This window comes from Trichosurus vulpecula, chromosome 1 (genome assembly GCF_011100635.1).
Source record: "Trichosurus vulpecula isolate mTriVul1 chromosome 1, mTriVul1.pri, whole genome shotgun sequence".
NCBI lineage: Eukaryota > Metazoa > Chordata > Mammalia > Diprotodontia > Phalangeridae > Trichosurus > Trichosurus vulpecula.
This window is the reverse complement of record NC_050573.1, coordinates 431,141,245-431,159,260: the sequence shown is the minus strand read 5'-3', so window position 1 is coordinate 431,159,260 and position 18,016 is coordinate 431,141,245. Positions and strand designations below refer to the sequence as shown.

The 18,016-nt window shown below is 40.0% G+C and overlaps 1 protein-coding gene across 2 annotated transcripts in view; it reads left to right on the top strand.

Moving 5' to 3' along the window:
• The window catches only part of ADAMTS6 (ADAM metallopeptidase with thrombospondin type 1 motif 6), a 316,340-nt gene that overhangs the window by 286,131 nt on the left and 12,193 nt on the right, over nt 1-18,016 (top strand). For both annotated transcript variants that reach the window (XM_036736575.1, XM_036736573.1), the window contains exons 22-23: nt 12,236-12,412; nt 15,995-16,151. In XM_036736575.1, the coding sequence (XP_036592470.1) occupies nt 12,236-12,412; nt 15,995-16,151 (334 nt within the window). The remainder of the gene's footprint in view (nt 1-12,235; nt 12,413-15,994; nt 16,152-18,016) is intronic.

Below are 18,016 nucleotides of genomic sequence, written 5' to 3'. Positions count from 1 at the left end.
TGAGAGGAAGAAAAAGATAACATTTAAAGTCATGTAAATATGTCTGTTCTTATCATTTGAATTTGGTTAGATGACTGCCTAAACCCAGACATAATTCGATGACATGAACATTTTAAGGCTTAGATTCCTGCCTTCCAATCACTCAAGGGAAAGCAGAATATATTCTTCCTTTGCTTTCAAGCCATATTCTCATGCTTGCTGTGTAGCTCTTCTTCGTGAATCATCACTTTATCTAGACTTGACTAGATTCTAGCATATTATAGAAGGTGCTCTATTCAAGGTCTGGTGAAGAAATGTGGAGCCAATGTCATTGACATGCTGAGGAATTCAAAGTTCTGAATGTGTTACCCCCCCCCCCCCCACAGGTGCTCTTACCTGAGCAAGGGGGAAGAATTGGCTACAATGATGTTTTTGGCTACATATGTGCCACAGAGAAGGCTAATAAAAAGCAGGGACATTAGAGGAACACTTTAGAATGAAATAAGAGATGAAACTGATTCTTGACCTTACACTATTCATCCTGATAAAGATACCCACCTACTGACTACATGTTCCTTAGGATAATAGCATTCCTAGAGTACTGATCAGTAAGGAATGAATAATGAAGAGGAAACAAAAATTTGCTTATGTATTTGGTGAAAATATTCCAAGTTTAATGGCATAGCTTAGACAGGATTCATGCCAGCTATGTTTTCTATGATTGACTTCCATTGGTCCATAAAGATGACACTTACCTTGGGTCTCTCTTGTGAGCAAGACCTCACAAGAAAATCAGGTTTGTCAAAAACCAGACCAACCATTGTTCTTTCGGAAATCTTGTGGGTGACTTGGGAGGTAATTCTTCTTCCTCTGAATCAATACTCCTTGAGTGGCCTTCTTTTCTTGGGAGGCATGGTAGTATAGGAAGAGCTGTGTTTTAGATCGGACATAAAAGAGGAGATTCTGACCATTGTGGTTACCCACAGAAGCTTTGGCAGGACTTTTTTTCTTCCTAGTTTCCTGACCATACTCCAATTTCAATAATTACATTCTGACTACTTAACATTTCTCTTACAGTTTAAATCAAATATGGAGATTTTCTTTGTTTTCTGCTCTAAACTGTGGTATAGAACAGCATGGATCCCACAGTGATAAGCAGACAGACTCCTGGTTGAATCTAAAAGAGTAGGCATGATTTCATAGAGTTGCCCACATTTCATGAGTTTTCTTAGCAACTCAGTTTCTTAGACTTTATGAAGTGCAATAAATTTCCATTGTTAAGAATCTTAGCGGGAGAACCAAATATTGAATAAAATCATCTTAGAATCTCAAGTTAAATCAGCAAGACTTTGTCCATTTCAGCACTGTGCTAGGATACTGAAGAATACAGAAAAAGTAGAATCGTAATTCCTGCACATCATTTTCCACAATATCTTACATATGGTGGGCACTTGATAATTGTTTGTTGGACTGAATTGAATTGGACCTCTTTCCTCGGATAACTTTTAATTTTATTACAAGGAAGACTTATGTTCAAGACATAACTTGAGAGCAGGATCATAAGTACCCAGTTTTCTGATTCTGAGGTTTATAATATAAATGTTAGGCATTCACCAAAGGAAAAAAAAGTGAGGACCAGAGTCGTACATAAAATCTTTTGGTAGGCATGGGATTTGATTAGTCTTGGAAGAAGTATAGATTTTGGATTAGCAGAGAGGGAGAGTGGTCAGAGAAACATTGAACAAAGGTAGAAGGAATAATGGCATGTTATGGCTTGGATTAGGGTCAAGGGTATATGCTGGTAAATGTTTCATTATCAGATCTGCAGAAAAAATGGACAGAACACTTTTAAATTTAATCCACTTTATTGTCATTTTCTCCACTGCTTTCTTAAGTCTAGACAGTCAACAAAAGAACGAGTCAAGCCCTGATTATTTGTAATATTTGCCCATTTCTGAGTTCTTAATGTTCACATAGAACATTTAACAATTAGTTCTAAGTAGCTGATATTGGTGGGCTCCAGCACACCCCTGTGGGTAACAGCAAGAAGATGGGCCTACCTGAGGCAGTAGGATTGCGTTAGGAATAGAGGGAGATAAGGCAGGAAAGAGAAGGTCAAGCCAGGTGATAGAGAACCTTTAACGAAAACGTACGTGGTACATAAGTCCTATATTCTATCAGCACCATAGAAACAGGAAAAAAAAAGATATATGTTAACCAAGGACTGGGAGAACACCCTGACTATTCATTGAAATAAAATGCCCAAATCTCCCTGCAAGGAATAATGTCTGTGCACTCATTTGCTACTGGCTTGTCTGCCAACACTTTTAAGTCTTTTGTTTTGCTTTATTTTTGTGCTATTATAGTGCTGGAGGGGGGAGGTATAGGGAGGGAGGGAGAGAGGGAGACAGAGAGAGAAAGAGAGAGGAAGAGAATGAGAATCACCAGAAGAAAACGGCTAATGTTATGAACCTGGAGCCCAGGTTTATTTTAGTTATTGATGTATATACATTCCAGCTATCATGTTAAATTATTTATTATGTTGTCATTATTATAATAATTATTTTATAATTGCACAATATATTATTATATATGATGTAATTATGTCATTATATACTATATTATGATTATAAAATTATATATCTATAATAATTACATATCATCATGATAATTATGATATCTGCTCTGGCTCTGTGATTTCATTGATATAGGGATCTCTCAATAAAGAAACTACCTCTATCAATGCAGGTTGGCACCTTCTCTGTAACTTAGCATATTAGTCTGGGAGCACTGAGGCGTTAATAGATTTGTCAGTATGAGTCAGAGGCAGGACTTAGATCCAAGTCTTTCTGTTTCCAAGGTCAGCGTTCTACTCCCTATACCACACTCAGTATTGATAATAGTCTACACGTATATAGCATTTGTATACATGTTGTCTCATTAGATGCAATAATGCTGTGAGATAAGCAGTATAATTATTATTATCTAGTTTTACAGATGAGGAAACTGAGGCTCAGAGAGGTTAAATGACTTATCCAAGGTCACAGAGCTGGGAATGTAAATCATAGCTTCTGATTCACAAGTTTAGTGCTTGCAGAGCAAGTTTGCCTGACCATGCTGCCTTTCAAAAAACTATCAAAAGAAACTTTTACCCAAGAGACTTGAGTTCAGCTTAAAAGTCTGATGCCTTTCTTAAACTGCTATTGGAAATGCTATAGAAACCACTGGAAGATATTTTGACCCATTTTCTTTTGGTTTCCCTTTTCTATTGATACTTTGACTTTCACAGAGTCTTTGAAAGTGCTTCCCTTAGATGCTTTTAGCTTCTGGCTTTCTTGGGAAGTAACTGTTGAATCATGGCTTGTTGGAGCTAGTAGTCTGCCAGACTATTGAGCTTTGGTCCACACTTCTAACACCTTTTTGGGATAGTAGGGTCAGAGCCTGCGAGATATAGCCTGACACTTTTGCTGCTGTTCCACATTAATAGTCACCTGGCTTATAATAGGAGCATAGATCTAGAAGACACTTAAGAGGCCATGTGGTCCAACTCCCTCATTGAACAGATGAGGAAAATCAAGGCCCAGAGTGATGAAGTAACTTGTCCAAAGTCACACAGGGAGCATCAGGCAAGATTTGAACCCGGGTGCCCTAATTCCAGAGCTTTTGCTCTTTCCAGTGTACTACACTGCCTCTTCTTTTCCATTCTGTAGCTGGACTCAAGTGTGTATTACAATCTCATAAGGAGCACTGAAGCTACTGTTGTCTCACCAGCAATGAATACTCCAGGAAATTCACTTTAGCGGGTAGATGAAAGAAGGGTATTCTCATTGTCTCAGAAAGTCTCCTGGCCTTTCTCAATTTGTTCAAGTGGGAAAAGATGATCTTTCTCCCTCACAGTCTTCCTTCTTTATTTTCCAAAAGAAAAACACCTAGTTCTCCTTTGCTGGGTAGCTTACTTTTTCCTGGGGATTGGGGGTGGGGAATGGGGGGGGGGGAAACAGTCTACCAAAATAAAAGAAATAGCTTTAAGTGAAATGAAAGTCTGGGCAGCAATGGGAAGGAGAATGGAAACAAGGAGCTTTCTTCCCAGAGGAATGAGATTCCTCCCACTGTTGAAAAGAGGCCCCAGTAGAACAGTAGTCAGCAGCATTGGTCTCTCTTGGAGAACCCTTTGCAAATATTTCACATGGATTTTCTCCTGACACGCCTGTGCACACTTCCTTCCTCTTTCTGCGCCCTCCTATCCCCCCCACCCCTTGCTGTCTGATTTCTGTTAATCACAAGGGTGAGGTTCAGCTGGTGAAAACATGTTATAGTGGGTGGAATTTACTCTTTGACCCCTTCCTTTTCTTCTCCGGCTGCTGCGATATAAAATTTCCATTGTTGCAAAGCCAGGAACCGTTTTCTTCATCAATGAAACCCACCCTGTGCTTATGGTAAAAACATGCCAAATTACCCAGGTGGAAAATGGCTACTTTGGCAGCCCTTTGTGAAGCTAATTGAGCCACAGAATGGCTCTTCATTGCTAGGATCTCCCATGCCACATTGGGCTTTCATTGACTTTCCATTCTTCTCACACTTTTGTGAAGAGAGTAGCTCTTAAAAATATACAGGAAAACAGAAAAGTGACTGAGTGTTGTGGGTGGGCTTCACCAACCGTAATGTCTTCTTTTGATGTGTCCAGATAGAGTTGCTTTTGATTTCCACAGATGGCACATTGAAAGAAATTGATTTCGTATAGTACATGGCAGAGATCTGGGTACTCTGTGAAATGCCTGCCATTCACATATTGTACACTTGAGAAAGATGTATCTACCTCCTCACGCCCACCCATCTACCCAGTCTGTCTCCCTGAAATTCCCACCAGGGACAGTGTTTCTTCAGGTTAATCATTGCCTTGAGAAGGAATCATGTTAAAGTACAAATTGACTACCTGGGGAGGGGTAACAAATTAAATTATCATTCGATTATTGAGCTAGGTATTAGTTGGGAAAGTTGAGAGCTGGGGGAACAAGAAACAGAATAGGTAACTTCAAAAGGCAGGAACATGAAACTTCTAGAACAAGGGATGATACCTCAGTTGGCAAACCAACTCTGGAGTCCTAGAATTAACCCTGGCTTCGTGGCAAGTAATAACTCATATTTTGGTAGTATAGGAAAGTTTACAATATATATTCCTCACAACCGCCTTGTGTGGTTAGTGAAGTATTGTGAATCCCACTTAACAAATGAGGAAACAGGGTCTCATGTTAAGTTACCCCTGGTCACCTGACTAATGAGTGGAGCAGAGCGGTATTCTAATCCACATCTTCCTCAGTCCTGTCCTGTCTCTGCTATGGCACGCTGCCTCTCCTAAACAACTTTGAATTGAAACAATCCAGCGGGAGCTTGGTAACTATAACTCCTGTGCTATCATCTGTACTCTTTTATTACTTAGACCCAGACTTCTTTTTCCCTGAGAATTGTCTGAAATACCTGTTCTGCAAAAAAAGAATTAGTCCTTTTAATTGTAGGATTGCTTAACCAGAATATATATGCAGACTTGAATAAATGCCTTCTTAATCTTCATGAAAATGAAAAAGTGATGAGAATTACTAAAGTAGCATAAAACTCTGATTGTTAGAATAAGAGATTCTGACTTATAAGCTATTTACCTGCAATGTCCAGAATGGGGAAGAGTTTCCTTTAGTCATTCTACCCAAGACAGCCCACAGAAATGACATCTTCTCTCTACCAGACTTAATGAGGTCAATGTGAAAATGAATTTGACAGGATTTTGATTTATTTTTAACTATACTTGAATCTAAGTGGAAAGAATCATTATTGCTGTAATACCTGTTCAAAATTCTGATTATCATTAGTGTGGTGTTACAGATATAAAATGTGGAGTACCTCTTGTTATAGATGTACGTGTAATCTCTTCCTTTAAGGAAATTTCTATGGTAGATATTAAGGCAGCTAGGTGACAAAGTGATTAGAGTGCCAGGCCGAAAGTCAGGAATACTCATCTTCCCAAGTTCAGATGTGGCCTCACATACTTGCTACCTGTGTGACCCTGGGCAAGTCACTTAACCCTGTTTGCCTCGGTTTCCTTATCTGTAAAATGAGCTGGAGAAGGAAATGGCAAACCACTCCAGTATCTTTGCCAAAGAAACCCCAAATGGGTATACAAAGAGTCAGACATGATTGAACAACAGCAAAGGTAAATGTCTGAGATCATTAACATCTGTTGCATATACTCATACTAACTATGACAGTATGAGGGCAAACTTCAGAGAAACATAGCCCATTCTCCCAGAACCCGCATTCTAAGAAACCCAAACTAAGAAAGTGGACTCGCAATATAATAACTCACACTTACATAGTTAGATTTTAAAAATGCTTTCTTTATTAAAAATCCCCGTGAGGTAGGGAATCTGTGTGTTTTTAGCCTCTGGGTATCTTCTGTAAGTTCATCTGCATGCAGAGGTGTGCTGGAGCCAGCAGGAGCATTTCTTCCTCAGAAATTAGCAATCAGTACAAATCAGGGCTGGGTTCGTTTTGCTGTTATTGTTGTTGATTGTCTAGACTTAAGGAAATGTTAATAATACAGAGTAAACTTAAAAGTATATGCATACTTTTTTTTAAGGGTCTGCTTGTTAAACATTTACCAGCACACCCTGTATTGCTCTATAAGTATTGCAGGAGTGTAATAGAAGGCTCAGGGAATGAAGTTGTCACCTGACTGAGGGCCTGGTGACTGCAGGCTAATTATCATAATAATAGCAATAACAATAATCTTAACTAACATTTTTATATGGCTCCTTAAACCTCACAAAATGCTTTAATATCCGTTGCTTGTTTAAGCCTCATTCCACTGCTGTTGGTATGGGTACTCCCTCTTATACAGATTGCAATCCCTCTAAAACCCTTTCTATGTGGTTTTTGAGAGTTGCTATGGCTAAAAAATTCAACATTGTAGAACCAACCTAGCATTGAGTCCCTCTGAATTTAGCTAGGCTGATCTTCATATGTAGGCAGCTAGGTGGTGCCATAGTGCACAGAGCGCTGGGCCTAGAGTCAGGAAGACCTGCGTTCACATCCAGCCTCAGACACTTACTAGGGTGGGGTGACCCTGGGCAAGTCACTTAACCCTGTTTCTCTCAGTTTCCTCATCTGTAAAATGAGCTGGAGAAGGAAATGGCAAACCTCTCCAGTATTTTTGCCAAGAAAACCCCAAAGATTCGGACATGACTGAACAGCAATTCTCGTATAACAGATAGTAGCCTAAGCTTGAAGTCTTTTGACCTCTTCAGGCTTGTCCTTCCTGGACTACCCTTTGATAATGCAGGGTCAGTGTAGCATTGGAGTAGGACTCCAGCAGAGGATTCCTTGGCCTTGCCAACAGCTCTTTCTGTAGCACACTTCCAGATATATACAAGATAGGGAAAGGTTTAGTAATAACAAGATGATAAGGAAATAAGCTAGAGACGGTGACTCTGTCTCTTTCCCCTCAATTCTCGAACCCTCTTTTCTGACCCAAGAAAGCACAAGGAACTTGCTGGAAGGTGACATGAATGGAAGAGCAGTTCTTAGTGAAGGATTTTCCCAGAAATCACAGCTTCTAGGTGTTGAGCAATGTCTATGCTTAGAATGTACAATAGAGTAGGAAGAATATTGGATCTGGATTCATGACATACATTCAGACTCTAGCTCTGGCATTTATCAACAAATGGCTTAACCTCTCTGAGCCTTGTAAAATGCGAATGACAAAAATACTTGCAATACCTATAGCACAGGGATGGTTTAAAGTGCTTTTTAAACAGTGCTCTATCAATAGGATTTGATGTTATTATTAGAATGAGATTAGCCTCTCAGTAGTTCCTAGAAATAATTTTGAATTGTTTTAGTTGTCTCAAGACATGCAGCCTGCATGACATGAAACCAGCCAGGGTAAATCTTCTAGCTGTGGTAATGCAGCATTTGTGGGCCAGGGCCTGGTGGCAATGTTACGGCCTGATGAACCTGGTATTAACAGGGTTTATTTGGGAGCTTCTAGAATATTTCTCCTGCTGACATCTGTGAAACCCACATGATACGGAGTGGGAGGAAGGGAAAGGGAGGGAGGTGTGATTGAGATACGCTTTATCAGAATTCCTAGGCAAGCATTTCTTCTTTTCTGTTATATTCCCCATTAGTCATGATGACCTGCAGTGAATAAGTGTGAAGTTTTGGAAATGTGCAGTAATGGGAAACTCTGCTCTCTACTTTTATTTGCATACATTATGTTTGTCTCTCATTTGCTTTGGAACGCTGGTAGTGTCTTTCTTGGTCAGTGATTCACTAGTCCAGTTGATTCTTCCCTTTCTGCCACAGGATAGTGTTGTTTGTCTTCCTTGGTGAGGTTTTAGTCTTGCTGTCCTGAAATTCTTCCTTACCTCAAGGAAGAAGGGGGTTTAGCCTGAGTAAGACAGTCCTTTTATTCATCCCTAGAAGATGTTCCAAAACCTGCTCTTCTCTCTTCAATGCTCTACACATTTTCCTCCCTACACCTTTTCAGTGAAAGACCTCTCTTCAAAATTTACTGAAAAAAAAACTAAGGTTATTCTTTTTTAGTCCCTTTTCCTCATCTCCAAACCCCTTGACTGCAAGAGTTGTCCCTTTTCCTGGCAAAGACCAATACCTCTAACATGTGTTCTTGCTCCCATCCTCTTCTCCAGCATATTGCCCACTTACTCATCCTTTATCTCTCTCTAATCTTCACTCTCTCCTATCTACTAGTTCCTTCCCAGGGGCCTTCAGTTGCCCAAGACTCCATCCTTAAAAAAAACAAAAACCAAACCAAAAAAACTTCATTAGGACCAACTATCCCCCTTGAGTGATTGTCTCATATTTCTCCTCCCTTTCTCAGCCAAACTCTTAGAAAAAGCTATCTGCTCATTCTCAACTCTTAGAATTTTGCCTTCTGTCTTCATCATGCAAGTGAAACTGCTTTATCTAAAGTTACCAGTAGCTTCTTTATGACTAAATCTGATGGTCTTTTCTCAGTCTTCATCCTTGTTGACCTCTCTGCTACATGTGACACTGTTGGTCACCTTCTCTTTCTGAATTCTCTCTCCTTTCTGATTTTATCGCAGTACTCTTTCCTGGTTCTTCCTCCTATGTATTTGAAGACTCCTTAGTCTCATCATCCATATCATACCCACTAACCATGGGTGGTTTTCATTGCCCTCTATTCTAGGTCCTGATTTCTTCTCTCTATGTATTTTCTCAGTGAATTCAATGTCTACCATTGGGTTAATTATCATCTCTAGGCATATGACGTATAAATTTACATATTTGGTCCTCCTCTGTCCTGAGCTCTTGTCCCCCATCCCTGCCTCGCCTAGTGGACATTTCAAATTAAATGTCCTAGAGCCACATGAAACTCAATATGTCTGAAGCAGAGTATTCTCTTTCTCCTCACACTCATCTTTTTGCCAAGCCTCTCTTTTTATCAAGAGCACCACTGTTCTTCAAGTCTCCCAGGTTTGTACACTTTCCCTCATCCAATACATCAAGTAAGCTGCCAAATCTTGCCATTTTTTCCTCCAGTGTTTTTTTTGTATTCGCTCCTTTTTCTCTGATCATGAAGCCACCCCCTTAGGGCCAGCCCTTCATGACCTTTTGCCTAGGCTATTGCAATGTCCTCCTAATTTATCTTCCTGGCTCAAATTCTCCCATTCTAATCCATCCTCCACACAGCTGCCAAAGTGATTTTCCTTAAGCTTAAGCCTGACCATGTCACTCCTTTACTCATTAAACTCCAAAGATGAAAGTATCTGGTGCAGGGGTGTGATTTGGAAGTCCAGAAAGTCAGGAACAGATCTGAGAGGGAAATGAAAGCAGGCCAGCTTGAGTCACTTCCCAAAATGCACACTCACCAGTGGGAGAAGAGAGGTGGGCCTTGTTGAGGGACATTGCAGGGGGAGCAGGCTGTAGGGATGATAGGAAGGTCCAGGTGCTGAGTAAAGTTCCAGGATGAGGCAGCAGTAGAGGCACAGTTTTGAATTCCAGAAGGTGAGGAGCAGCGTTGGGTGGGGGAAAAGCACCAAATCCGAGATTCATATGAAATGCTATCTCAGTGTAAGATCAAGTTGCTGGGTAGTTTTAAAATACTATTCAGTTCTTCTTTTGTGCTTATTTTTTGACCCTTATTATATAAGAGACCTTTTTTCTTTTCTTTTTCTCACTTCAACTCTCTAAGTCATTTTCATCTAATATTTATTAAACATCCTCTGGGATCAAGTAGTTTCTCAGCTATTGCTAGCACTGTGCAGTGAATCACAATGATAAAAGAGGGTCAGGGAACAAGGAACAAGATTGAAGAGTGTTGTGGAAGCTTCTCTCATCAGTAGTTAATAAAGTAGGGTCCAAGGGAGAAAAAACTGAGATTGGAAGATGGAAATGAATTCAACAACAGGGGGATCTCCCTACACATTTCACTTGAGAAGGTAAAGCAGAAAACAAGGCACAAGATAATTCAAATAAATGATAGGGATCAGCCCTGCTCTCTCCCCTTTTAAGGATTTCATTGGTATAGGGAACTCCTGGGTCTCTGCAACTTACTGTCTTAAAGTGTTGCCTAGGGCAGTGAGAGGTTAAATGACTCTCCCAGAGTCATACAATCAATGTGTGTCAGGTCAGACTTGAACCTAAATCTTCTATCCACTATTATCATTCTGCCTTTTACCATTTATCTTTTTTTTTCAAAAGTGAGGACCTTTCCTGAGGTCATATTTCAAATTATAGTGAGCAATACTGCTTTGACTATTATTCTTGAAATAATCTTTTACTTATATTCTGACTTGGGCTATTCCAGGAGTTCTGTATTACATACCCTGGAATATGACTCTTCCCTTGAATCTTTCTCCTCTCACCGTAAATAGAGACTCACTTGATACCACTGATTACTTGAACAAACAACCCCAGTACATCTCCTACTAAGAGTGGATTAATAATGTTGTAGAGTAGAAAGAACACTGGACTTGAAGTCAACAGGTTTAGAAGACCTGGGTCTGCCACTGTGTGACTTTGGACAAGTGACTCCACCTGTGTGGGTCTCAGTTTCCTCATTTGTAAACTGACTAGGTGATCTCAGAGCTCCAGATCTGTCATTTTCTCAGGTATAAGCTATTATGCACAGGGCCCTTTCTTCACACAGATAACATACTCTTAAAGTAGGAATGTACATAGAAGGAAGAAGTCTCAAGGGCTTCTGCCAGCCACTGTTACACTGGAAGCCTGTTTCTTAGAGCCAGACGGTTCATTCTCTCCTTTATCTAATCATCAACCTAGAAAAGATGGAGACATAGGAATAGGAGGCTACTTTTTCCTCTAGGGAACAGGCGGTAGCCATGTCTAAAGAACAAAATCAAACTATATTTAATTGAGGGGTAGGAATGGATTTGGAGACTTTCTTTGTACTGAAATCTTCTATGATATAAATGAATCTAACTCCACATCTACATGAACAATTAGCTTAATTGGCCATAGCCTGACATTCACAGTTCTGAGCTTGCTTTAGAGACAAGACCTCTACACATACCACAAATCCTTCTGATAATATGAGAATCTTTATTAGTAGAATATATGCTGAAGTAGGAAACTAAGGAATCCACATTCCAAAACTTCGTATCTTATCACAGTTGAAAGAGGTCAAGGATAAAGAGAAATAGAGAAATAACTTAGGAGAGACAGAGAGAGAAACAGAAACAGAGATAGACACACACACACACACACACACAGAGAGAGAGACAGAGAGAGAGAGAGAGAGAGAGAGAGAGAGAGAGACAGAGAGAGACAGAGAGAGACAGAGAGAAACAGAGAGAGAAACAGAAACAGAGATAGATAGACACACACACACACACACACACACACAGAGAAAGAGAGAGAGAGAGGCAGACAGAGACAGACACAGAAAGATACAGAGAGAGAGAGAGACAAAGAGACAGAGAGAGACAGAGACAGAGAGACAGAGAGAGAGAGAGAAAGAGAGAGAGAGAGAGAGCCAAGAAAAGCAAACTTCAGGATGGAGCTTCTAAAGATGCAAGGGAAAGAGAAAAGTACTTCTGCTTTAAAACATAAAGAGGCTTCACATCTGGGAGAGTTTGCCTCGAGTTTGATGTGTATGTACCCTGTATATCCAAACACACACTCATTTCAGGAAAGACTTCCCTAAGATTTTTCTCTGTCTTTACAGACTGTCAGTGTTCATTTGTATTCGTCTCATTTCCAGTGCACTCCAAAATGTGGTCCAGGATTCAAGCACCGGATTGTTCTATGCAAGAGCAGTGACCTTTCTAAAACGTTTCCAGCTGCCCATTGCCCAGAGGAAAGCAAACCTCCTGTCCGCATCCGCTGCAGCTTGGGCCGCTGCCCTCCTCCTCGCTGGGTGACTGGAGACTGGGGCCAGGTAAGGCAGTCAGACTGTGGAGCAGCATGTGTTGACTTTTCTTGGCTGCTGCTGCAGCACCTTGGGAAAATGAAGTCTGGGACTCCAGGTTTGGTGGATAGAAGGGCTCAAGAGATGAGTAGTAAGATTCCAGAACTTCTGCAGACAAGATAGGTGGGTGATCCTCCACTTTGTCTTTCATGTCACACACACACACACACGTACTTTTATACATACAAATGTACATATATACCCAGAGACCCATCCATAATTCCCCAGGCCCAAATCCTAAATGAGAAGAAGGATAATCTTGTTAGAGAATTAATTGGAAGAAGAATTTAATTCTACTCCTAGCTGCCACAATCAACTTTTTTTGTGACCAAGAAGAAGTCATTTTACCTCTCTATCCCTTAATTTTACCATTTGTAAAATGAGGATGACTCTTCTCTGTCACAGAAAAAAAATGGGGTGGTTTGTTTGGTTAAGACCAAAAAAGTTCTAGGATATCCTTAGAAGAAAGCAGTGGCAACATAAGGAGGTAAGTAAAGGAACGCTTAAAGTAATGCTTCTGTTTGGACTCCCCTAGGAATGACCTGGTTTCAGAACATTAAAAGCTGCATACAAATAGCACCCCTCTGACTAAATCTGCAGTCAGAGGGATAATAGCATATCTAATCTATGCTTTCATACTTGATGTTAAAGTTTATAAATACAAATATTTTCCTGGGTCCTTAGGATCAAGATCACAGAGACCCAAACTATAGTGACACAAGGCTGAGTCAATGAGATACCGAGAGTTTGGGCAATTTACATGTGTGATTAAACTATCACTGTTTAATAGCAATAATATTTCACCCAAGTAAGGCAGATTTGGTGTCTGGCTATATTTATATATTTTTGTAGTATGGTAACAGTTTCATATCCTTCTGTTCTCATTTGAGAGGAGGAGGGAAAAGACATACATTTCCTCATATTGGCCTCCATTCAACAAGGATTTGAATGAAACACTTGTGGAATGTTAGACTGTGTGTCTACCATGTGTTGTACACTGTGGAACCTAAGAGAAGTGTAAGAAAGTCCCAGCACCTTCCTCAAGGAACTTTCATTCTCATTATACACACACACAGACACACACACATTGCATAACAAATGACCATATAACAAACGGTATGTGATGTGCCAAAGTATATTTCAATGTACAGGCTATGGTAGAACAAAACCGATATTATGCTAATCCAATTCAAAAACATTTATTAAGTCTCTAATAAATACTTATTTACTCTCTAAGTAAAGAACTTTGTTGGTTGCTGAGGATACAAAGCAAAAAGCAAAAAAATTGTTCTTGCCTGAGGAACTTATATTCTATTAGAATTCTGTTAAAAGAAATATATCTTAGAAAAGCTTTATTTTTAACCAGGAGAGTACTTTTCTGCTAATATTCTCAGTTTTCTCCTGCTGCAATATAAATGTCTATTGATGGTTTGTTGTTCCATGCTGGATTAATTCCCTGGGCTACTGGAATTACTTTTTAAAACAGAATTGATCAAAAGGTACAGATTGCAAGGCAGCACTAAGCGTTGGCCTCAGAGCCAGGAAGACCTGGTTTCAAGATCTCCCTCTGACACATACTGTGTGATGCTGAGCAAGTCACTTAACATCTCAGTGTCCTCTCAGAGGCAACTGCTCTGGAGGGAGTACCATCATTAGGAATCCCTGGACCAATGAAATCACTAGTTCTATTTTTTAAAAAAGTCAATCAACAAAGTCTTTGTTTTGTTATACATAGGACAACCTGCCCTATTTTTCTCGTACGCCTCCCTCTCCCCTCCATACCCATGCCACAAATTGAAAATAGCTGTGGTAATTACGTTCTAAAAGATCTTTTAGTGGATTTTATGATGACTTTATTTGTCATTCTTTCCTGGAAACTTGAAAAATGAAATATTTGTTTATGGATCATGTCCTTTTTCACTTGGCAAATGTTGAATTTCCCTTTTGGTTTGGTGCAGATGAATCCAAAATGGTTTCATCATATTTCCCCTATGGCACACCAATGCCACAGACACTATCAGCAGGAATGGGTACCACATTTAGCTTTCTTGCAGAGCCAACCAGCATGGCTTCCATATATGCAGGGCTGCTCCGTATAATCACTTTCAAAATCCCTTTTAGGCTGGGAATTGGAGAATTGATTTTTAACAAGTTACAAATAATTGTCTACTTTCATCCCTAGGAGTTTGGAAATTTTTAATCCTAAGAGAAATAAGAGTCCTGATCCCTAGAGAGGGTGTCTTTAAGAAGGACTAGACATAGGAATTGATGTAAAAATTTACTTGGTCCCTTGAGGTAGCCTTAAATTCCAGTTCTTTTAATATAAAGTAAAATCAGGCTTCAACTCCATGATTGGGCAAAATAACAAAAAAGAGATACTTCACTGACCAACAGCGGGTTCATCATCTAGGACTCTGTAGATGTCCAAGTTCAGATGCATGAAGACCCACTTGCTTCTTTTTTATTAGTGCAGAGCCTAAACAAAACATTTGTTTGCCCTGGGCAAGGTTTGAAAAGGGTATCTTTCTGCATTTGAAAATTGTTACCCTTGTATTATCGTCTACTGTAGAGGTGTTGAGCCTGCATTGGAAGATAATATGATTTGACATCACAAAACTAGTATTTGCCCTGGAGAGTTAACTTTCTTGGAAATTGTAAAAAGTGGTATTTTAAAATGTTCCTAATTGTTGCCTTTCCTTTATGTGATTTCTTAGGTGGTTGCCTCCTCTTAGTCTTCATTCTGATCAAGTCCCCAAAATAGTCACTGGGCCAAGATTTTCCCCACTTAGGTCTCATCGCTGTAGTTAGGGGCTGAACTAAACTAGAGGACAGCGGGCATTCATTTGCCCAGGGATCCAGCCTATAGCTTGACCTCCCCTGTTTTACAATTTTCCAGGTAGATAGAGAAAAACAATGACTTTATGTCACTGAAAACAACCTGGAAACACTGGCTAATCCCCTGTCATCCTGGGAATTCATCTGTCCCCTTTTATGCATTTAATATTTTATTTTAACTTGAGAAGAGTCCCAAGGAGTCCTGTATATGGTCTTTTGGGAACTATATCACCTCTATTTTCTGGCATAAAAATAGGAAGTGAAAGTCTTACAAGCAGTAACATTGTAGACTAGCCTAGGTACGTCTCTCTCCAGGGAGCTTTAGATGTGTTGGGAGTATTATTTATGTGCACAGTGTTTTAGAATATAACGAGACTAACTGTGCACCCTAGGCAAAACTGGAAAATTAAATGGGACCCCCTTGCCTTTGAAAACTGTGTAACTGTCTACAGGAGGCTTTCAGCCTCCCCTGGGAGATATGCAATTTGACCTATCATAAAAGTAAATAGATATCATAGAATTTTAATTTTCAATAGAACTTTAATTTCCTGATATTAAATTTTTATAAGAAGTATATTTAAGTGTGTATATATATATATATATATATATATATATATATATATATATATATATACATAAATTACCAGCATACTGTCATCTTGAACATCTCAGAAACCAACAAAATCAGTGTTTTCTTTCTGCCTCCTTGGGACGCAGTGTTCTGCTCAATGTGGACTTGGACAGCAAATGAGGACCGTTCAGTGCCTCTCCTATACAGGGCAAGCATCCAGTGATTGTCCAGAAACAGTCCGGCCTCCGTCAATGCAGCAGTGTGAGAGCAAATGTGACAGTACTCCCATTTCCAATACTGAAGGTGAGTTGCAGATGAACCAGCACAAAGCAGAGGTGGTGCCCCCTGAGGGACCCTTTCCCCATCCATCCCCTTTTACCATCAGTGTTTTATGATCCTGACCTACTTAACAACATGGCAGCCGGTGAGTGGTGACCTAAGAGTTCTCTTGGAGGCATTAGGGGAGAGTGGAAAGAGCACACGGGCTTGGAGACCCCAGTGATGGTTCTGATGTTAACTAACTGTATGATGTGACTTTTAGGCATTCCATTTAATTTCTTTTAATTAATTAATTGCAGTTAATTAATTGCATTTAATTGCCTCAGTTTCTTCCTCTCTTTGTGTATTTTTTTAATGGAGCCTTTCTGAGGTGTCCCATCCAGTGCTAACAATCTAGGAGTCTCTGCTCTTGTCCAGTTTCAGCCTGGGTCTGAGGCTCACATGGTGCGTTTTCTCTCTAATCCTATTGTGATGCTTTGCTGATAACTGAAGTCTACGAATGACCTTTGATAATCCATTCTTTAAAATGAGACATTTCTGTTTACTTTCAGCACAACCATGGATTAACTCCATCTTGAAGATTAGGTTTCATGCTTGGTAAAAGTATAATGAAAACACATGTTTGAGGCTACTTGTGTTTCAAATACTTGTACTCTTTCCTCATTTTTCAAAGGGGGAAGTTCATCATGGAGCTGTTTTTAAAGGAGTCTGGGGGATCCAGAAGCTTTCTCTTCTTAATGTTCATTCAGACATCTCTTTAGTAATTCCAGACATTGACAGAAGGGGGATGTTGTGATCCCAGGGGGAGAATAAGAAATACAGAAAGCTCCTACGGTTCTGATGACAAAAGCTTCTGTTTTAAGTCTGTTTTATTCATTCACTCAGTATTTATTGAGCACCTACTGTGTACACTCACTTACCATGCCGTAAAGGAGCTACAAAGATAAAGTGAGGACAGATTGTCCTGTGTGGTTTGCTTCAGTCAGTAGCTCACTCACAAGAAAGGGGACACATTTTAGGAAGGGCATTGACCAACTTGAAAGGATCCAGAGGTGGTGAGGGGCTTTGAGATTAAGCTATATAGGAACTGGCTGAAGGAAACTTCTGAGGAGAGAAGACTTTTGAACACATGATAGCCATCTTCAGGTATTGGAAGGACTGTTACATGGAAGATGGATTAGACTCATTCTGTTTAGCCCTAGAACTAGGAGAAATGGACCGAAGTTACAGACAACAGTGTTTGGGTTTGGGGTGTAAGAAAACTCTTCCACACAACTAGTGCTGTCTAGAATTAAATCCCCACCTTGGAGGGGGATGTAGTGGGTTCCTCTTCAGACAGAGAGGTAGTGAAGTGGACAGAGCACCAGGCCAGGAAGTCAGAAAGACCTGAGTTCAAATCCATCCTCAGACACTTACTAGCTGTGTGACTCTGGGCAAGTCACTCCACCTTGGTCTTCCTCAATTACCTCAACTGTAAAATGGAGATGATAATAGTGCCTACCTCACAGGGTTGTTGTGAAGCTAAAATGTGATAATATCTGTGAAGTGCTTAGCACAGTGCCTGGAATACAGCAGCACTCTTCCCTAGAGGTATTCAGGGGAGGCTGACCACTTACCAGAACTATTGTAGTCAGGAGTCTTGGTCTGATATGGGTTGTACTAGATGACCTCAGGGTCCTCCCAGATCTGAGATTCCATAATTCTGTGGTCATCAGCAAGTGCATGCATACACACAGTGTCTGATGCCAAAGTTTTGCTCAAGGCCTTTGATTCTTATTAAAAGAATATGCATTAAGAAGGACCTCAATATGGAAATGAATAATATATCTTCAGCTACAGATTGTAAGTAGAGACCTCCCTTATACTTGGATTTTTCTCCTCTGTGGGGT